At 40.2% G+C, this 23176-nt stretch overlaps 1 protein-coding gene across 1 annotated transcript; it reads right to left on the bottom strand.

Annotated features, from left to right (window-relative positions):
• Window positions 1-3159: 3159 nt before the first annotated feature.
• C2H1orf52 (chromosome 2 C1orf52 homolog) lies at window positions 3160-22723 on the bottom strand. The gene is made up of 3 exons (XM_074221775.1): window positions 22341-22723; window positions 22005-22206; window positions 3160-12652 (listed from the first exon to the last, which is right to left on the bottom strand). The coding sequence occupies exons 1-3, from the start codon at window positions 22614-22616 to the stop codon at window positions 12582-12584; spliced, it is 549 nt and encodes a 182-aa protein (XP_074077876.1). The 5' UTR covers window positions 22617-22723; the 3' UTR covers window positions 3160-12581.
• Window positions 22724-23176: the final 453 nt, after the last annotated feature.

The following is a 23176-nucleotide window of genomic DNA, read 5'->3' as shown; positions in this document are numbered from 1 at the left end:
CAGGCAGGAGAGATTCTTCAGATCATCATCACTACCTGGCCATGCAGGTGAGAAAGCAGAGCTGGGAGAGTCTCCTTTCATCTCCAGCAATCAACTTCAATGGGACCTCAAGTCCTTACAGTTCAGAGGCAAAAGAACCCAGGAGGGGAAACCCTGGTTCCAGACAGTCTGGGGATTCCTTTTGACCACGAAGCTGTTCCCCCCAAGCGATTCACTGCTCCCTGAACTATGAAACAATCAAGAGAAATTAACCCTCTCATTTGTTAGCCTTCAATAGCATACTTTAACTGATCTGGAGCCACGGACTCTCAGATAATTGTCCTAATTAGTCTGGCATGGGGTGTGGAATGGGAAGGGAGAATTGGCATCCTAAGTCATTAAAACTGAAACTTAAGGGGGAAAAACCTAGTCATTTCCAGTTTTGACATATGGATTACAGATGTTGCAAAGAAAACAGATTCTCTAGGGGTTTTCAGGGGACTTTTGGAGGAGGGGAGCAAGAATAAATGGGTAAATGAGGTGGGGGGGCAAGGCAGAGGAGGGTGGGAAAGGGGGAGAATCTTGAGTTTTAACAGCCAAAAGAAAGCTCTAGTGAAACCTCTTATTTTTCCAACAGTAATAATACTAGCTAACATTTCAGTTGGTAAATCACTTTACGTATTATTTTTATTAATTTTTTCAATAAATAATAATTAACATTATGTTTTAAGGTTTGCAAAGCATTTTATATGTGCTGTTATTTCTTCTTTTGTCTATTGTGTTCCCTCACAAGCTCCTTAGGGAAGCAACTAGACTGTCTTGTTTGAATTTGTATTTCCAGTGCCTGAGAATGATTTTTTTTTTCTTTTTGACAAGGTAGAATAGGTCATTCTTTGCCTCATCTCTTACTTATCTGCCTTAATCATTGAATGGTCAGACAAACTGAGATCTAGCTTAAAAAGGCCACTGTATCCAGGGCCATCTCCAGTCATTCTGATTCATATCTGGCCACTAGACCCAGATAGTTCCAGAGGAGAAAATGAGGCTGGCGACTTAGTACAATCCCCCCTCCCCCTTCCCTTAAATCCAATTCACTTCCTTGTCATAGCATCACCTCCCTGATGTCATGGTCTTCTTTGAAAATGAAGGACAATGCAAAAAATAATTAATCTTCTAAACATGCTAAACACAATTGAGTATAATATTTGCCTAACTGTTCACCACTGAGGCAATGGGAATGGGAAGGGAGGGTAGAAGGAAATTAGGTAACCTAAAAATATGCATATGCATGTGGATGAATATTGAAAAACTTTCATAACATGTAATTGGAAAAATAAAATATAATATCAATTAAAAATGAAGGAAAAATATCATTTCATCCTTCAGTCATCATCATAGTTAATATTATACCTTAAATGCAAAGCATTTAACATGTATTAATAACATTTGACCCATGGGTCTTCTAACTCAATAACCAATCCTTTTCTAAATAGTCCCTTTCCATCCTGTTCTTCCCAATGAGGCAGCTAGGTAGTTCATAGGAAAGAGCATTAGACTTAGTGTGAGAAAGACCTGAGTATAAATCCTTTTTCAACATTCACTGACTATTGACCCTAGACAAGTCACTTAAGCCCTGCCTGCCTCATTTTCCTCAACTTTAAGATGGGGAAATTGTATTGGCTCTATTGTACTTAACCTCCCAGAGTTGTTGTGAGGATCACATGTGATATTATTTGTAAAGCATCTGAGACAATGTCTTTCTTGCAATAATAAATGCTTGCTCTCCCCACACCCACTACCCACCTCCCCCAAGTGGCTGAGGCACTCTGCCCCATGTGCCTCAGCAAAGCCCATGGGACACAAGAAGTAGATGAGGCTCAGGATCAGCACCTTGGACTTGTATCTGTGGTCCAGTCCCCAAGTATTCTCCATGGAGAAGGCTTCGATTCCATTCTCCTCTTCTCCCCGTTCATATAGCACAACACTGTGTACCATAAAGAGAATTATTATCCAATAATTGTGTGCCTACTATGTTAGGGGAAAAATCATAGAGAAACCTTTCCTGGTATCAAGGAGCAAATACTTTATTGGGAGAAGGGTATGAGAGGGGGATGTGATGTTTCCCAAAGGAAAAGAGTGTGAGTTATGGACATTTGGGTCTTAGTAAACAAGAGGACCTAGAGCAGGTTTTTTTAAACTTTCTATGTGTCATAGACCCTTTCAGTAGTCTGTCTGGCGAAAACTTGGGGACCATAGAGACAAATAGTTTTTAAATAAGGGGAAATAAATTTTTTATTACAAAAGAATTGGAAAAGAAACCAAACATATTTAAAGACCGCTATTAACCTATTAAGAAAATAAGTTCATAGACCCCAGTTTAAGAACCCTATGTCCTAGAGTGTGTCCCTCCAAGGAGTCATTTCTGATTACAGGCCTTTCTGGTTGTCGCTTTACTTTATCCCACACTTTAAAAAAACTCTTGTGGATTGTTACATTAAAATCCTTAATGCCAATTCCCTGCTGTGCCTGGAGTTGCATTCCAGTGCCGCACAGAAACTAAGAGAATGATGAACTTCTTCCCTGAACCACACAGAAAAATAATCATTAAACCAAAAGCACAAATGCACCAGTTGACCTGGAAGGGTTTTCACTAATGCCTCTGTTTGGGTAAATTTCTAGAGAAACCAGCAAAAATAGAGGAAACATGAATAGCCCTAGTTCTGGGTAACAAAACATGCTGAGATAATTAATACAAAGCTCCCAAATCTATGCCATGAATTCTTCTTCAGTTAGGTTTTATTGTTAAATCTAGAAACTCAAGAAAAAGACCTCAAAGTAGAAGGGATTTCTGAATTAGAAAGGAGTTTGGATTATATGACCTCACAAGGCCATCGACTTTAAGATTCTCTCAATCAACCAACTCACAAGTTTTTAAAAAGGCCTATTGAGATACACTGAAAGGCACCAATGATGAAAAGACCAAAAGAAGAGAGAGGGAGAGTCCCTCCCCTCCAGGGCTTATATGGTTTTGGAGGGAATAGCATATATGTTCATATATATATATATTATATATTATATATATATTATATACATTAAAATATATATATATATATGTATATATATATACATATATATATATATATATTCATTCTTCCCAAGTTTGGGACAACTCTACAGGACATTAAGTGCTATGTACATATGGTGCCTGGTTGAGTCAGGGAACCCTTCTTTGTAAAGGGGACACACATCAAGGAAGGGATTGGAGAAAGGCAATTGTGAGAGCTAAGAGTGGATTTTTGAATGACCAGGTTGAGAGATTCTCCAGCCATAGAGGCATCATGAGACCAGTAATCTCTCTGCCCCCTGGATTCTCAGTCTCTGCAACCCCAGAGATCGCTAAGGGCGGACAACCCTTAATGAGATTTTTCTCTCTCTCCTTGGTTGAGCTGTTAACATATCTCACTTCCATCCAAAGAACTCATTTGCTCCTGTGTATACTTTGGTTGATTCTAGTCTATAAAATTTCTCTGATTTCCATTAATTACTTCCTTTGTTAAAGAGTTGGAATAGATATTCAAGGGCTTTACTATAATCAACATTGGGAGGAAGTTAAACAAGGGATATCTTCCCTTTGAGAGTAATCAGTATCTTTAATTCTGAACCCATTGCACTCTTAGACTATCTTATTTTTTTGTGTGATAGACTGATATAACTCTTGACCAATATTCTTCTTGGAGATGAGAATGATAACCCTGGATCCTGCCTGTTCCTGCCCTGATGGGCTACTGATGGCACTATTACTGCCTCTTTCTACTCTCCACAAAGGTAGAAATTGTAGTCTTTTTTGGAGACAGGGTAGGCCAGATCTCATATCAGACATCCATTCATTATGCCATATGAAGGCCAGTTGTATTTATACTGGACAAGGTACAATAAAGTTTTTTGGTTGTTCGGTTGTATTCAGTCCTGTTCGATTCTCCATGAGCCTTTGGAACGTTCTTGGAAGAGATACCAGTCGTTCACCATTTCCTTCTTCAGCTCACTTTCCAGATAAGGAAACTGAGACAAACCAGGTTAAATGACTTCTCTAGGGCCACACAGCTGTGTCTGAGGGCAGATTTGAATTCAGGTTTTCTGCAAGGTGGTAAAGAGGATAGTCAGGAAGACTCATCTTGTGGGTTCAAATCCAATCTCAGACACTGACTAGCTGTGTGACCCTGGGCAAGTCATTTAACCCTGTTTGCCTCAGTTTCTCATCTACAACGTATCCCAGAGAAGGAGATGGCAACCCACTCCAGTGTCTCTGCCAAGAAAATTCTAAATGGAGTCAAGAAGAGTCAGACACAACTGAAGCGACCAAACAAAAATAAAGTTAGCATGAGGTATTTGGGAATGGGGAGTCATATTCATCCATCTATCTATCTATCTATCTATCTATCTATCTATCTATCTATCTATCTATGTTTCTATCTATCTATCTATCCAGAGAATCAGGGCAGGCCTCATGTAGGGGGTACTGAACTAAGCTTTGAAGGAGGCGAGGGAAACTAATGGGTAGAGGTAGGAAAGGAGTGACATCCCTGGAACAACAATGGTTACAGAATTGACAGGTCCTGGGTTTAAAGGCTTACCACCTACCTATGTGTCTTTGGACAAATTGTTTAATCTCTCTAAGCCTTGGAATTCTCATCCATAGAACAAAATAATGGATCTAGACAGACCTGTAAGTCCATTCTAGCTTTCTATCTATGATCTAGTCATGGGAGATATTCTTTTTTTTGGCAAGGCAATGGGGTTAAGTGACTTGCTCAAGGTCACACAACTAAGTAAGTATTAGGTATTTGAGGCTGGATTCGAAATCACAGCTGGTGCTCTTTCCACTGGCTGCCCCCATGGGGGACATTCTGTAAAAACAGAGATGGACTGTCAGATGTGAAGAGCAAGAAGAATGCCCAGGTTGGAGAGTGTATGAAAAGAGTAAATGGGTAATAAAGCTGGAAATGTAGGCAGGAGCCAGATACTTTAAGAATATTTTGTGCAATATTTAACCTGGTTCTGTTCCTGAATGTCTATGTCATCTTGGGTGAAACCTCTTACCCTCTGCTCCTTCTCAGTCTCCTTTACTGGATCACCAATCTGCTCCCACTTCAGTTGTGAATATACTTCAAGATATTTTCTGAGCCTTTTTTCTTCTTTCTTTACAATTTTTCCTTGTTAATGTCACCATGTTCCATAGTTCAATCATTATCTCTATATGAATGATCCCCAAATCTTTTTCTATTTCCCATGTTTTCCAATTGCCTACTACTCAATATCTCCACCTGGATATCCCAAAGGCTCCCCAAACATAGAAATATCCAAAATAGAAATAATTCTATTTGCTTCCAAACCTAGATTTCCTGCAAACTGCTATTTCTGTAGGGAAAACCACCATCCATCCTTCCTGTCACTGTGGTTCTCCACTGTGGTCATATTTGACTCCTTCCTTCTCTTTAGTCCCACCATGGCCAATCAATGGTTATACCTTGTCTATTTTACTTCCACCTTAGCTCTCTTAACTGTTTCCTCTCAATTCTTTGGATCTCTAAAGCCTCTGAGGCCCCCTATTCCCTCTTGGGCTATTTATAATATTCTTCTATTTATCTCCCTACCTACAATCCCTTTACTCTCCAACCTTTTCTTGATGTAGCTAGAAAGCTGATATTCCTAAAACATGTATCTGACCATGTTACCCCCCACTCAAAAATCTTCAATGATTATTGTCTCCAAGAATAGGCATGAAATCCTCAGCTTGGCACTTAAAACCTACTTCTATCTAGCTCCTATCTACCTTCTCAGTCTTATTCTATATCATTCTCCTTTCCGTGCTCCATTCCAAACTAGCTATCTCTAACCTCCATGACTCTGAACAGGTGGTTCTCCCTTATCTGGAATGTACTCCCATCCTCACCTCTGTGAGATATGATTCATTAGGACGCCTACTCTACCCCAATTAGTATTAATCAGTTTGGTATTTTACATAAATCACATAGGGATAATTAGATAAGATAGGTTCTTATAGTAAGCCTCAACCTTAACATAACGTTCACTACTTGTTTACTAGTTCATGAAACTCACTTGCGCAACCTCAAGAATGCTGACAAAGATGTTTCTATACTGTTTTGTTCAATTTTCATGTCCAAACCCAGTGAGGGTTGGAGGATTTGGTTCTTTGGGAAGTTCCCCAATTTATTTTTGTATCTCTGGACCAGTCTCTCTTGTCCATCATGGGCAGGCAACCTGACCATCTTATGACCACTTAGTTATAATGCCCCATGTTTTGCCCAAAACTTGACCTTCCCAGTCCCACTCTACCCCACCTTCCACACAACATACCATTCCTAGCTGATGTATCATTTTGGGTCCCTGAAGGAAGGTCTATCAACCCATAGGATTCTGTACTTTGTAAAGACAGTCTCTCTAGAGTACTCAAATATTATATCTTGTATCAAGTCTTATAAAAATAAGGTCCTAGAAGAAGGGGGACAGCTCAGATTGTGAGGAAAACCAGAAGTCATCAGAAGGAAGCATAACTCAGTGGTTTTTCTTGTAGACTGGGCAATTATAATTTTCACACCTTCCCCTTATAGGATTCCTAGGTTCCTTCAAAGTAAGGCTCAGGTGTCATTCCTTTCCTGCATCCTTCCCCCTTATTATATAACTTTTTTTTTGTATTTGTTTTGTTTTGCTTAATATATGAACATCCTGTTTTTTCCCAAAGAAAATATAAGTGCTTTGAGGGTAATCCCTAACTAATATTTGTCTTTGTATATCTGGTATGTAGCCTGGCACCAGGTAGGTGTTTATCCTATAGTGGCACTGTAAAAATCTTTGAAAAGAAACTCCCCAAGTGGAATGGATGCAAAGCAAAGGTTGCCTTTAAACCAAAACACTGATCTTGTTAGCATCTTTACACATTGATTTATACATTGATCCTTTTATACACTGATCCTTTTCAAATTCTGCTCCTCTCAGGAGATGAGACAAAACTGTGTTATTCATTTTGTGGTTACAGAGCAGAATTGTAATGTTCCAACAAGGGCTTTGAATGAAGTGAAAAACCCAAGGAGTCCACCCATTCCTAGAAAAACAAGATGGAGGGCGGGCAGAGGCGGCTCTTCCCGAGAGGCACAACTCATCTCCAAAGACAATGAGCTGGCTGGAGGCGGCCCCAGCTGTAAGCGGTTATGGAATTGGCATTGATAGACTTTAGCCTAAAAAAAGATGAGCTGTTTGTTCTCATTGGAAAGGAGTACAGAGAAGAGTCAACAAAGATGGGATGTTCCAACATCTGTGTAACAGAACCCAAAAAGCAGGCATTTTTTTATACAGTATGAAAAAGGAATCTTTTTTTTCTCTATGCTTTATTAGAATAATAATAACTGACACCTAGAGGCCACTTTATGTCATTTTATTTGATCCCTCACAACCCGCCTATAAAGCAAGGTTAGCTATCACTATCATACAGATGAGGCTCAGAAAGCTTAAGTGGCTTGCTTAAGATCTTGGCATAATGGGAAGATTGGACTTAGACATTAGAGTTGGAACATGTTGTGTATATTATCAGGGTCTTTATCTGTAAAACGAGGGGCTTCCACTCAGTTGATCTAAGTCTATGACATATTCAATCATCAAGCATTGACTTATGACTCCCATACTTTGTCATATCCTGTGCTAGATTCTAGGAGTCATCAAAAATGAAACAGCCTCTGTTCTTAAGGAACTTACTTTCTCTCTCTCTGAGTCCTCTATGCTTCTTGAAGGCAGAGACTGTTTCACAGACAAGTAGATCCCATATTTTTAAAATTTTTTTTTAAATCTAGATCCCATATTTTTACATGTAAAGATGAGGAAGGATCACCAAGAGTTGGACATGACCAAAATGACGGAATATTTCCTGGGGTGGTGAGGTGCCAGCAATTGTGTATATAAGGAAACAAATGTGTCCTGTAGGAGTTGGGGCTTGAGCAGACACAGCTGGTAAGAGCCATCGCTCTGTCCACTCCCCCAGGTTCACCAAACCAACATGAATAACCATCTGTATTTTCAGTGAGGTTTGATTAAAGGATAAAAACATTTTTTTAGTTACAGAAAACTGAGAATGTTGTAGGAGCAGAGTGGTACAGTGGAAAGAAGCTCAATACCACAGGTTTAATCCAATCTGATACTGCTGATAGGATCTAGGATAAGTCACTGAACCTCTTGGCCTCAGTTTACTAATCTGTAAAATGAATATACTCACAAGCATGTATATATACACACACACACACACCCCCCATATATTTACTTACACACACACACACATATACATTCAGGCACACATATATACCTACACATAAACACACATCCATGCATATATAACTACACATCATACACACATGTATATTAGATATGAAAGCTGGGTGGCACAATGGATAAAAGTCTGGACCTGAGGATTAGGAAGACCTGAGTTCAAATCTAGCCTCAGCCACTTACTCTCTGGATGACTGGCTAAGTCATTTCATCTTCCTGCTTCAGTTTCCTTACCTATAAAATGGGATTTATAATAGAACCTATATAATAACATCTGTATAATAGCTCTGGTGTTTACTTCTCAGGTAATCTGCTATAAGCTTCTTGATCTCTCTGTGCCTCAGTTTCCCCCTCTATAACATGAAAGGGTTGAGCTAGATGAACTCAGAAGTCTTTTCCACCTTTAGATCTATGATCCCATGCCTAAACTATATGAGCTTTCTTGACCTGAATGGTAGGGAATCTCTAGGAGAGACTGAGCTCAACTTTCACGTGGTCAGAAACCCCAGAAGGCCCTCTGTCCATCTGGTGAAAGGGTCTGGGATAGCTCAGGACTGGCAATGAGCAGGATGGTTGGTAGCCATTGCCTGACAATCTCCTGCACCTCTCACCAGGGGCAAATGCACCTCAGAGAAGAGAGGGCTAGTTCAATTGAGGGGCTGTTTTGAGGTCTCTGCCACCCCCTGCTGGTTGACTCAGAAAGTGTCCGTCACATCCAGTTCTGTCCAATTGTCAAAGGATACCTGCTCCTGCCCACAATCCTTTATCTCCCAAAGCTAGCACATAGCCAGAGACTGAACTGGATCTCTGGATATTCAGTTCAAGTCATTATAGCAAGAGAAGAAAGCCAGGAACAGATGATTGAGGGCAGGGAGGTCTATATGGAGACTTACTACCATAAGTCAGTAAAATGATCATGTCCTGAAGACAGTGAGCATCCTTTGCCCCTTCTTTGGAATGATGGATGGGTCTGTGAAGTTATGTGAATATAAACAGCTGCAGATTCTAGAGAACATATCTATCTCAACATTGCATGGATCTCTCAAATTCAATTTTATCTTCTCCAAAGCCTGCATCCTCATGCACCCAGCCTCTTAGGTTTGTGACTTTGGCTATCATCAGGTTATCTTGAGAAGCAGTGTGGTGAAACACTGAGTCAGAATAAAAATAATAATGTACAACACCTCATCCATACTGTGAGAGGACTAGGGGAATGTTAGTGAGAGAAATATATTTTATGTTAGCTATGAAGGCAGCTAGGAACCCTGGGCAATTGATGAATTGAATTTTGGAGTTATCAGTGATGGAGTTAGCACCCTGGTCATGTGATACAACTGCTTCTAAGAGTCACCTAAATAGATACAGCCCTCTTTGAAATCATTGTGATGATCAATCAGCTTGACAGGAAGGATTACAGAATGATGTTCCGTTGATTTCTGGTCCCTCAAGAAGGCAAGATAACCTGAAGCCACATAAATACAGATATCCCACCCATCAGAAAAGCTTCAGTGCAGACAATTCTGCTCACTAAACTGAGATAAATATGAGTTTGCATGAAATGACTTAAAGGCAAGACAGCCAATATTTAATCATGACAAAACTAGTAACAGATCAAAGCAGAGGCAAAGGCTTCATACAATCTTTTGTTAATGTTAAACCTTAGCTCTATACAGGATCATCCTATGTAACTTTATCCCTAAACCTCAATTAGATGAAATAAGAGAGAGAATTAAGGTGTTGCTAAAATCTGAAGAGTTGAATCTGTGGCCATTGAAAAAAACTTCATTTAATGCAAAGCCCAGAAATTCTATTCCAAAATTAAATTAATGCCAAAACAATGTCTCCAATGAGTTTGAAAAGGAGATGGGCCAATTTAGGTTGGAATTTCAAAAAAACTCTTTTTGAGTTCTGTTTTAAATCAAATCAGTGGACTAATTATTTAAAATGAGAGCAATTTATAAAAGCTAGCATGGTTATAAATATCATAAACAAAAGGATTCATCCACAATTTTTGACAGATTAAGATCCTAAACTGTTACTATCAACAGAAACATTCGCGTCAATAGCAATAGATTTTTAGATCATGAATTTGGTTTTAGTTAGGTTGAGTTTCAAGTTAACTGTGGAATTCTTTGGTAGAACCGTGCAGCTGGAAGTCAAGTGTTATTAATAGAACTGAAGTTCATGAGAGAAATAAAGACTGTGTACATGTATACATAGCTCATCACCAAGTATAACTTAGGTAGTAAAATTGAGAATAATGCTACAGGGGAGAAAATGGGACCTTTAATGAAATAGAGAATTTCCAAGCATTCCTGTTGAAAAGAACAGAGACAAAGAAACTCTGAAGTGCAAACACAGAACATAAAAAGATAAGCATAAGTAAAAACTCATAAGGGACTAAATGACTTAAATTCTCCTGTGGGGAGATAATATCTATGGATCCTCAGAATCTTACCAGGGAACATGGAGGGAGTCCAGTTAGAGGAATTGGGAATGTTCCGGTATGTTTTGATGATCATAACAGAAAAATGAAAAGGAAGGGGAAGAATACAATAGGCAGGAGCATGGAAGAAAAAGGCTAAGGAAAATTATCTAACATAATTAGGAAGTACAAGTAGAAATCTATGTAAACACAGAGGAAGGTAGAGAGGTAAGCAGTTGTCATTTGGACTTCACTCTCATCTGAACTGGACAAAGGAGGGAAAAACACATACAGTTGAATTTTTATTGTTGTTTAGTCATTCTAGGTGTATCCTACTCTCCATGACCCCATTTGGAGTTTTCTTGGCAAATATATTGAGTGATTCGCCAATTCATTTTACAGATGAGGAAATTGAGGCAGTCTTGCCCAGATCACCCAATTAGTAAGAGTGTGAAGCCAGATTTGAATTCAGTTCCTCCTGCTTCCAGGTTGAGTGCTCTATTTACTGTGACACATAGCTGCTCATATGTGGTTGAATTAAAAAAACACAAAGCACTTAACAGAGAAACAGGGAGGAAAGGGGGAAAAGAACAAAGGAAATAAGAGGGAGGGTAGATTAAGGGAGTGATTAGTTCTCAGCAAAACAAACTCTACAGATGTACAAAAATATTGATAAAGAGTTGGGGTGGCAAATAATTTTTTTTTAATTTTTATTTAAGGCATTGGGGTTAAAAGTGACTTGCCCAAGGTCACACAGCTAGGCAATCATTAAGTGTTCGAGATCACATTTGAACTCAGGTCCTCTTGTCTTCAGGGTTGGTGCTCTATCCTCCATGCCACCTAGCTTTCCCCAATGGCAAAGAATTAAAAACTTAAAAGGGAATTACACACCAGATGGGGAATAGTTGAACTAGCTACAGTATATACATATGTTGGAAAATTACTGGCTCTCAGCCTGTAAGATATAATGAAGGCAGAGTTTTAGGAAAATCCAGAAATATTTGTATGAGCTGATAAAGAATGGGATGTCATAACCAGAAGAGTAGTTTCCATTGTGACAATATTGTAAAGACCAACAACTTTTGAAATCTTAGGAACCCTGATCAATACAATGACCATCCACAATTCCAGAGGACTCATGATGGAACTCACCTCCTAATAAAGGTGATGGACTCAGGGGATAATTGAGACATATAGTTTTTGATGTGGGCAATATGGAAATGTAGCAAATTCTGGGGATATAAAGCATGTAAGGAGCTTTCCCTACCTCATCTAAAACCTAATGTAGCATTCTTTTTACAGGTATCTAATAAACATCTGTTAAACTGAACTAAATATTTCTGTGGATAGCACCATGAAACATGGGTAAGGACAGTAGCCACCAATTTGAATTTTTTCAGATTATGAATTTAACGTGAGGTCATGATAATATTGAATAAGCAATTTTATTTCCATGATCTATTTACACTGTACAAACATTTTGGAAAAGCACCTCATCAGTTCACAGTACATATACAATATAATTTACTTTTAAAATACATTCTGTTATAAAAGATTCCAAAAAATGATGCAGGTCAACAAATAACAAGTAATGAAATTCTCAGAGCAAATCACTAATTTTGTGAGGGCCCCAAGAATGATAATTTTGACAGTTGCAATGTCACAATATTTTCAATTAATTATGAATTTTAAATGAAACTTTACTCCTTCAGTAGAAAGTTTCAACTGCTGGACTAACTTGTGTGCTTTCCAAAAGGGAAAATGCTTTAATGGAAATTCTGAAAATCCCAATACTGTCTTGGATTTTGAATATCACATTTTGTACTCCAACTGTACATACTCTTTCCTATTTTTTCTTCTTCCCTTGTTCAGTTTCCATTTTACGCTTTTTTGAAGTAGGTTCGTCTTTTTCGTCATCTTTAAAAAGGAAAGAAAAATGTTTTGATCAGAAATTGTGATTATTTGTAGTTTACACCAGAAATTTCCTTCATATTTTTTATTACAGTGGCTAAGCATCTCCCAAAGCTAATTTGCGAAAAATGAAAACACATCCTTTTACTTCAATAAAGTAAAACATGAAAACATTTGAAATCTGAAATATTTTAAACACATTGTTAGATTTTTTCCCCCCTGAGCTTAATATCAATACAATATGTGCTTTTGCCAGACAGATCGCTATTTACATTAGTAATCTAGAGCTGGAAGGAGCCTTTCTATTGCAGTCTCCTTCATTTTTTGTAGATGAGAAAACAGGTATAGAGAAAGGAAGAGACTTGCTTAAGATCCATTTTCTTTCTCATTATACAAACTTCTTTTTCAATGATCTACCTATCATAGGATCTATCATGGGATCACTGATCTACAGCTGGAAGGGATCTCACTAGTCCAGATGAGGATCAGAGGCACAGAAGGTATAAAGATTTGTTTCAGGTCACACAGGCAGAAATAGGATTTGAACCTTGGATCACTGAGTCAGCATTTTTTTCTCTACTGAAGTTGCTCTTCTAACTTTTAAATGGTAAATTGGCTTTCTGTGAACAACCTTCCTTGTTTTCTCTGCTTCTCATAAGAAAAATATAAAATCAAGGGAACAAACCTTTACATTTTGGGTCTAGACTAAGTTACTCACAATTGGGGATTATACAATCAATCAGTGACATGCTATCATCCAGGTACTTGCTAAGTAATAACAGGTCTGGAGTCAGACTCCTCTTCCTGAGTTCAAATCTAGTCTCAGACACTTACCAGCTGGGTGATCCTAGGCAAATCACTGAACTCTTTGCCTCAGTTTCCTCATCTGTACAATGAGTTGAGGAAGGAACCACTTCAGTATCTTTGTCAAGAAAACCCCAAGTTGGAGTCACAAAGAGTCAGACACAACTCAAACAAATGAACAACAATCATGGTAAGTGCCAACACCAATTTCCTAACAATCTACATTGCATTTTTCCTTCTATAGAGAGTATACAAGATAAGACAGTGCCAGAATGTGTTCCCAACACACAGCGATTAGTCTAAAAAGTCAATCTCCTTGCATCCAAGTTGCCATGATTCAGCTTCTGAGCCAGGTGATGTAGGCCCTTGCCAGGTACTTGGTGTTTTTCCTACTGCACCTCATTTCTGGGCCGTTGCCTGGCTGTTCCCCACCTTCTCATCTCATCCACTTATGTTTCTTAGCTTCTTTCAAGACTTCTCTGCCTCCTGCAGAAGGCCTTTCCAGGGGGGCTGGGGCAGAGCCTTCCCCCTTTGGAGATTAGCTTCCTTCTTCTCCTCTCTCTAGAGCTTATATATATCAATTATTTACATAATGTTTCCCTCATTAGGATACAAGCTCATGGAAGGGCTATTTTCTTTGTAACCTTATACCTGGCTCACAAATAATTGTTTAATAAAACATGTTGAGGAACCAGCAGAAGCTCTCTCCAAAGTCACCCTCTTCATTCCTACACCTCTCAGCCTTTTCTCAAATTTCATTTTCCTTCAGTTTTCTGAAGCCCCTGAGTTGACTCTTCCCTATCTGTGACTTGGTTTCTATGCCAGTGCTCTCTCTGTTCATCACTCCTCAGGCTCCTCTTCTTCTCATCCCACCTCAGGCTGTGCTTCAGGCCCACAGTTCTAAAACCTCTTCTCTCTAAAATTCTCCTTTTGATCCCAATGTGATCCCACATGTTTAAGGATCACCCAACCAATCATTAGCCTCAGTTCCACTTTCACATTTCTAAGCACTTGGCTATTTCAAAAACACATTAAACATGTCAAAAATGGAACTCAAAAATCTGCCCTCTTCCCTGTGTCCCTATTTCTGACAATGGAATCATCATCCTTCCAGTTATGAGACCTCAGGCAAGTTCCCCGTGACAGACCAAGTCTTTAATCCTCTTATCACAATGTTTTCATGTGGCCTTTCTACCTCACAGTCACACCGAGATTCTAGGACTCATCACCTCTTCCTGGTAGCACTGGGAAAATCTAAATTGATCTCCTTGCTTCCTTTCTCTTCCACTCCAAACTATCCTACACACAAATTTTCCTTTTGCACAAACCTCTTCATGTGCTGCTTATAGTCAAATATGTGATTCCATATTGACTCCAAGATCAAACAAAACAACAAAGACACCACAAAACTTTTCAGCCAGGCATTTAGTATCCTCTATCTGGCTTCAACTTACCTTTCCAGCCTCATTTCACAATACTCCCCTCAAGTCAAATTGGACTATATGTTATTCCTCACACTAAACATAGGATCTCCCATCATAGGGCATCTAGCAGGTCATGCCTAGAATACATGTCTTCATTTCTATGTATTAAAATCCTTCTCTTCCTTCAGGATTCTTTTTGGTACCATCTCCTCAGTAATGGTTCCCTGGTTGGGATGGAAGGAGAAATATATATGGAAATGAATGTTATAAAAAAATACCAATTTTTTAAAAAAAGAAATGGGTAAATTGGGAAAAAGTGTTTCATTGAAAAAGCATTGAGTTTATGGAGGCAGCTTTGGTGGTACAGTGGATAGAGCACTAGCCCCGGAGTCAGGAGGACCTGAGTTCAAACTTGACCTCAGATACTTAATAATTTCCTAGCTGTGACCCTGGCCAAATCACTTAACCCTATTGTCTTGCAAACATCACCCCCCCACACAAAAAAAAAACCCAAACCACTTAATGTTTAACTATCAGCAGGACATCCAGGCAGTGATTCAGTGGAAAGGTAGTGGTGGAGGATCAAAGTTTAGGAAAGAGAGAATTTAGAGCAGAACACATAGATTTGGTAGTCAGATTCTGCAACTGAGTGCCTGAAAGAGCAACAGGACAAAGTGCTATGTGAGGACCAGGAGGAGAAGTCATTATTGACTAAAGGCTTACATTGACTTGAAAGACTTCAAGGAAGAGTGGGGGTTTTTAAAGTTATGAAGGAGAGGGAGTTAATTCCAGGGATCAGGATGAGGAAAGCCTAGAGGCAAGAGCACAAAGCACCAGAGGGAAACAGAGGAGGAGTTCAATTTAGGTGGGAAATATATTTTTTGAGAGAAATAACATGACTAGACTTTTCAGAAAAATTATTTTAGTAGCAACTTGAGACAGACTTGAGCAAGGAGAGAGTAAAATAAGAAATCCTATTAAAGAATCCCAGGAGTTCAAGAGAACTCAAGGCTCAAGGTCTCATCATCTCTTCTTGGAATATCAAATAGCAGTACATAGATGGTAATGAGAAGTCGACTAAGGTTGAGACAAAGAAAATAACAAAGAATTCAAGGAGAATTTTGGTTCAAAACTTATTCCAGCTAAATGAATCAGCTAAATATAACTGCAGAGATACCAGTAATAGTATATATTAATGTAAATTTGTTTATTTGTAAATTTTAAAAATTTATATAAAGTACCTACAATTTATATGAGCAGCATAACAAAGTTGTTTTATTTAGTCACTCACTTTAGGAATATACAATACTACTGTTATTCCTAACACTACTACTGAAAATATCCATCTATGGAAAAAGATTTCATCTTTTTATTTTTATTACCACTGTCTCACACATAGCAGGTGCTTAAAAAATCTGTTAATTCATTAATAGTCATATTCTACAAATCAGAATTGATCAGAGAATTCTAAATTAAAACTTAAAGGGACCATGGGAATCATAATTTTACCCGCCCCTGCCCTTTTCTCTCCTTAAAAGATAATTTTACATCACCTACATCACCCAATGTAGCTGGGCCCCTCAAGAGAGCCATTCTTTAAAGTAAGTTAAAAAAGAGAAAAAAAAAACTAAACAAGGTGAGCTGAATTAGCCAGCATACTGAAAAAAATTCTAACATTATCTGAGGTGTTCCACATCAACAGACACTCACCTCTGCAAATAAGGGACTGCTTGGCTATTATAATTTCACAGCACCTAAGATTCAATTGCTTTGTTTCTTCCTTTTACACTATAGCAAATCACTGCTCTCTCTCTCTCTCTCTCTCTCTCTCTCTCTCTCTGTATCTTCCCATGTTCCTCTGATTTCATCAATCTAGTTTCTTACAGCGAAGACAACACAGTTCATTACATTCATGTACTAGAGCTCCTCAATCAAAGGGTCTTCTTCACTACTACACAAATGCTGCTATAACTATTTAGGTGTATAAGAGACCTTTGTTTTTATTATTGGTTCCTTGGAATATACAGTTAATAGTGGAATCTGTTCACTTTCTTAGCATGGTTCTAAATTGCTCTTCTCCACAGTGGTTAGAACTATTCACAGCTCCAGGCTGTATTAAAAGTGTGCTCATTTTCCAGCAACTCTTAACATTAAGTATTCTCAATCTTGTCAACTTTGCCAATTTGCTGGGAACAAGATAAAATTTCAGTTGTTTTGATTTTCGTATCTATTATAATTAGGGATTTGCAACATTCTTTCATATGGCTGTTAATGAATCGACAGATCTTTATAAACACCTACTATGTGCTAAGCAGGGGAGATCCATGTACAAAGATGAACTCATTCCTATCTGAAAAGCGCTCACATTCTAATAAGAGAGACAAAATAAATATAGCCTAAGTTTGAAATTCTTCTTTTGACAACTGCCTTCTCTGACTACTTACCGGTGGGCAACTGCTTTTACATTGTACATTGGGGCTAGCTCTTTATAATGGCTGTCAAACTCTTATCAGAGACATCTGATATAAAGATTCTTTTTTCTAGTCATTCATTTTTTTCATCTTATCTCAGCTGCATTAATTTTATTGTTGCAAAACTTTTCAATGTCATGTAATGGAAATTGCCAGCCCCTCATTTTTTCACATTCTCCTCCTAATAGCTCTGTAAGGTAGTTTAGTGTTAAGTATTATCATCCCCATTTTAAAGATAGGAAAACTATAATCCAACATAGTAAACTGATTTGTACAAAGACATTCAGCTAGATAATGGTATAGTTTATTTTTAAATTACACCACTGAGATGTCTATTAGTGGTAAAAATAAATTTAGAAAGTACTTTTGTAACTGCAAAGTAATTACACTGTAGTTTTATTACACTTGAAAATGCTCTATTTTCTGTTGATACATGATATGTTCAAAGGACATTATAAGAGTACATAGATCAATCTGCAAATCTATTTCAGTTCAGATGACTACTACTCCTTGAGGAACAACTCAAAAAAGTCTTTCTATTGCTGTTATATCAATCTTATCTTCTTCCTATTAAAGGGTCAAATCCTTTTCAATTTAGAAACACAACCATAAGAGGGCTCTTCAGTTACTTTTACCTAGTGAAAGTCAATAAACATTTGCTTAGAGAATATAGCTCCTCAAGAAAAGTTTAAATTAAATAATATTCTATTCATTTTTATAGCTAACTATAAGCTATTTGATCCAAAGCAAGTGGGATTCAAATCAATTTAAACTTTTCTAATTCCAATAAAGTCAACTCCTAACTGTCTGACAGAGATCACAAGTCGTATTGTTGGAGTGGGTTCTACCTCTACTGATACGTGGCAATCTTTGCTTCCCAATTGATCTGCAGCCCAATTGATCTGCAGCCATTCAGAGCAATGGCCAGAGTCTTGGGTTCATCTTCACTCAAAGGCTTCAAATCAAATATCTATGAAATTTGGTGGACCTCTGACCAGACCTCCTATCTTGACATCTTCTTTATCCTGCACCCTTCCTAGACCTATTCTTCATCCTCCTAGCAACTTCCAAATACACCATACCTCCCTGCTTCTCCAGGCCATCAACTCTCATCTGGCTTCACTTTTGTCCCTTAAAAAGGTTATCCTACAGTTAATCAGGCCAACTATATTCTAGACTATCAACTAGACACTATCTTCTATCCTTGAGTCGCTTGCTACCTGTCTTACTGCCATTCATTCTTCTCTAACCTGCAGGCTCTAGTCTCAAATACCAATCTCTTTACTTGTACCTTTGATCTTGCCCCCTCTCTCATCCTCTCTAGTTTTCCCTTTTGAGTCAAGAGATACTGTTTGGTTTGACTTCACATAGAGTAAATGAGGGGGGGACAACCTAGATGAAGGCTCATCATCACTTCCAAGTACCCTCACCCCAGAAATGAAACATTCTGGATGTTTTGTATTTAATTTTCTATCTACATGTTGTTTCTCCCAATAGAATCCAGACTCTCTTCATAGACTATTTCATCTTTAATTACTGGAAAAACCTCAGATGCCCTCTGCCTTCATTTACATATTAAGAACCCGTGAGCAATAAGGTTAAACAACATGCCCAAGATCACCCAAGAAGCAAGAAATCAGAGGCAAGATTTGAACCGAGGATGTGTGACTTCAAAGCCAGTGTTCTTTTCACTCTCCACAGCAAGGAATTTATGAAGCATTTGCCGAATGAATGAAAGCAACCCCTTAGAATTTGGTAGATAGTCTTTCTGAGTTATAATGATGTAGTTGAAAAATCGCTATCAACCCAATGGTGAATCACAGGTCCCCTTAGACAGTCTGGTACTTAGACAAATGATTAAAAAAATCCTAGTTTATGTTTTTTGATCTTTTCTCAAGTTCATAATTTCGTTAAACAAACAATATCCTGACCATGTTTTCCTTTCACTCCATAAATTCTAGTCCCTTCCTGTTGATTCTAGGAAAATATATGAATTCCTATACCTACATCCATGTTACCTGCAACCGTTCCAATTTCAGTATGGATGTCTTCGTTGATGCCACGGGACCTGGAGCAAATATCTAGTATTTGTTGACTGGCTGTTGAATCCATTCCCAGACCCTGCCTGAAATCATTTCAGTTGGATGGCTCAATCCGCCTGTTCCTGCTGCTATGGCTTTTAAATATCAAGAGTTACCTCCAGGCTACAAGGATCTATGAGGAGGGAGGAGGGGTCATGACATGGCTAAAGAAACATACTCGTAGGGTACAATCCTCAACAGTGCAGCTACTTATGTCTTCTTTGTTTTTATTAAGGAACAAATGAGTTATGTTGATTGAGGTTTGTCAAGTTGATATTTTTGTAAAAGAAAATTTTGAGGGAAAAAAGGGGGATGTTCCCTTTTCTTATCTTCTTACTAATCCAAGGAAGTAACTGATAACAAAATAGTTTAAAGGCAAGCAATGCAATGGAAAAGGAGAAGTAACAAATCTGAAAAATGAATAATGGGAATAATATATTCAGCATCTGGATATCTCAGACTAGAATAGGTTTGGAGAAATCAAAAGATTAGAATAAGATTTTTTTTTGTGTGTGTCTTGGACACTTTTTTGGCAGTTTGGTGAAGCCTATGGCTCCCTCTTGAGAAAAATTGTTGTCAAATGCATAAAATATGTTGATTTACAAAAAGAACAAATTATGGTAAAATTTCTGTTATTTTTTCTTTGTTGTTGAATTGTTTCAATCTGGTTAAACCCTGGTGACCCCATTCTAGCTCATTTTGAAGATGAGACCAATAGGGTTAAGTGATTTGCCCTGGAGTCATAGGGCTTACAAATGCTTGAGATCAGTTTTGAACTCTTATCCACTGTGCCATCTAGCAGCCCTGTGATCAAATACAGCCATCAATATATGTGTACATATATTTTATTTTGTTTATATTATTATTACGTTTTTACATATTATATTTGTATGTATATGATATTATATACAAACATACATACAAACCCTAGGCTAAAAACTCCTAGGTAGAGGACATAACCAAATTTCACAAGCTAAATTCACTACTGTATTGTTGTCACTTTTGGCTAAAAGAGCTTTAATAAATCACTCTACCTAGATGAGTAACAAAATCTACTACTACCACCACTACTACTACAAAAATATCAGAAACTATTGAAGATGAAATTGATCCCAGAATTCATTAAGGGTGAAGAATGTGTCATTTAAACATAGTGCCCAGAAGGAAAAAGATCAAACTAAAAAATTAATGAAAATTCATTTTTTTTCTTTTCTTGCTAATTAAGTGTAGTGGATAGAGTACTAGCTCTGGAGTCAAACACCTGAGTTCAAATCCCAGTTTCATACATTTCTGAGTTGTATCTTGGTCTGCCTAAGTTTCTTCATCTGTAAACTAGGGATAATAATAGGGCCCACTTTCTAGGATTGTTGTGAGGATAAAAATGAAAATCTGTTAAGTGTTTTGCAAACCTTAAAGTGCTGTGTAAATGATAGTTATCATCATCATCATCATCATCATCATTATTATTATTGTTGTTTAGTAAGTAATTTTTTAGCTATGAATCTTATTAAATGTTTTTCCTACTGATTAAATTCTGCTTTTGTCTGTTCTTGTACAACTGAACTTCTCAAGAATATAAAAGAATGACATAAAAAAAAAGATAAATTTTGCCAGCTGTTTGCCTACAGCATACTAGAAGCACCCAGTTGGGAGAAACTGAACCTTTTGGTCTTTCCTTTGATTCAATTCAGGCCATCTTCAACCTATTATAAAACCTCAGTCTTAGTACCTTTATTGTAGAAATAGAGCTGTTTCCCAGGAGTTTCCAAGAGAACAGACCCTACAGGCTCTGCTTATTCAACAGACCATTTTATATAATTGTTAAAAGAACAAAACATCGTAGCTGTAGAAATAACTTACTGCAGCTAAGCTTTTAAAATTTCTATGAAGTTATGAACTTGTTAAAAATGTTTCTCAACATATTAAACATCAATTATTCATGTTGTTTCTGATGTGCCCTGGAAAAATGGACTAGAAAATGATCAAGGGAGAGGTGTCCTCTCAGTTGCTTCCTTTACTATCTACCCACAGGCATGACAAGAGCAAAGGAACCTCCCTTCATTTTGAAATGGCTAGAGTTGGCTTAAAAAATAATGACATTGTTTTCTCAGGCTAGGATAGATGGATGCATTTGTCATTACCTTCCTGTTACTATTTGGAGGAATGGTGTTAAGTTCATTTTTTTTCATCCTAATCTTAGGACAACTGCTTTAATGCAAAAAGGTGGCTTTAGTTTTTTCACAGCTACAGTCACAAGGAAAGAATAAATAATTGTGTCACCTTAACCCAGAACGGCTATACATCGTCCTTGACATCTTACTGTCCTGCAACAGTGACCTTGGACGCTGGGTCTCCAGTCATCATTCTAAACCCAGTTTTGATACACCGCTTGTACTGCAAGAATCCCAAGCCATCCGGGGATGCTCACGGTCTGTGGCCCCGGGAGTCCTCGTCCTGCTACCTCCTCCCTCTCTTTGTATCCTGAGGCCCGAGGGCCAAGGTTTCCGGGCTCCCCCCCCCCCCCGGCCGCGCCCCCTCCCAGCGCGGGGGGCGGGGCGGGGGCGCGGCCGCTCCTCACCTGACTCCGCGGTCTCCTCGCCCTCCGGCAGCAGCTTGGCCTTGGCTGCGGCCGGCGCGTCGGCGCCGTTGTCCTCGTACATGTCCGACCACTTGATGGCCATGTCCAGCTCGGGCGGCGGCGCCGGCTTCCTCTCCCTGAGGCCGTAGGCGTCGGGCGGCGGCACGCAGCTGGGCTTCCACACTCGGAACTCCTTGGGGGGCTGCGGGCGCGGAGAGGCTGGTGGAGCCGGCGCCCCCGAGCCCCCCCGCGCCCCGCCGGCGGGAATAGGGCCCGGCACCCCGGGGGGCCCCCTCGGGCCCCGCCTGCGCCCCGCGCCCCCCGGCGCCGCCTCACCTCCTCGGGCGCCTTCCGCACGTGCCGCTCCCAGTCGATCTGCTTGTGCAGCGGGTTGTAGAGGAAGGCCGGCCGGGACACGCTCCGGAACAGCTCGTCCGGCCTGGGCAGCCGCGTGGCCCCGGCGGGGGCCGGCCGGGCGGGCTCCCCGGCCCCGCGGCCCGCCTCCTCCGGCTCGTCCTCCTCGGACGACGACGACGACGACGACGAGCCGGAGTTGCCGCCGCCGCCGTAGGCGGCGAAGTAGCCGAGGGGGTCCTTGTGCTCGGCGGCCATGGCGGCCGGGGAGGGAGCGGCCAGCAGCCGCCGCGGCTCGGAGCGGATCCGCCTCCTCCTCCTCCGCGCCCTGGCCGGGAGGCGCGAAGCCGGAAGTGGCCGGCCGGAGCGGCCCCGCCCCCCCGGCCGGCGCCCTATAGCCGAGAGCCGAAGCGGCCCCGCCCCCGACCGGCGCCCTATAGCAGAGCGCCGAGAAGCCCCGCCCTCCGGGGAAAGGGGCCGAAGCGGAGGCGCCCCGGCTCCGGAAGCCCCGCCCCTCACGTGAGGGCGCCCAACCGGAGCAAACCCCTCCCCTCTAAGGAGGGGCGAAAAGTGGAGCGCCCCGCCCCTCGCGCGCGCCGCCGAAGAAGACTCCGCCCCCTCGGTGCGCCCCGGCCCGGAAGTTCCCTCTTATGGAGAGGGAGGAGGGGCGACCCGGGGCGCGGAAGGCGAGACGGGCGTGGCCTCTCGGCCGCGGAACCCGCCGCTTCTAGAAGCCTCCAGGAGGAGGGGCCGACGCCCGGCCCCGAGGCGCTGCCAGCGCCCCCTCCTCCCGAGCCCCCCCACCGCCCCGTTTCGGC

This window comes from Macrotis lagotis, chromosome 2 (genome assembly GCF_037893015.1).
Source record: "Macrotis lagotis isolate mMagLag1 chromosome 2, bilby.v1.9.chrom.fasta, whole genome shotgun sequence".
In the NCBI taxonomy this organism is placed as follows: Eukaryota; Metazoa; Chordata; class Mammalia; order Peramelemorphia; family Peramelidae; genus Macrotis; species Macrotis lagotis.
Note: the sequence above shows the minus strand (reverse complement) of the source record. Positions and strands in the feature narration are given on the sequence as shown.

Excerpts from the sequence above, each read along its gene's own strand:
- C2H1orf52 (XM_074221775.1), bottom strand. The coding sequence starts at position 22,616 with ATGGCCGCCGAGCACAAGGACCCCCTCGGCTACTTCGCCGCCTACGGC. Across the intron at positions 22,207-22,340 it reads TGCGGAAGGCGCCCGAGGAG|CCCCCCAAGGAGTTCCGAGT; the intron begins GTGAGGCGGCGC and ends CCGCGCCCGCAG. Across the intron at positions 12,653-22,004 it reads CGAGGAGACCGCGGAGTCAG|ATGACGAAAAAGACGAACCT; the intron begins GTGAGGAGCGGC and ends TCCTTTTTAAAG.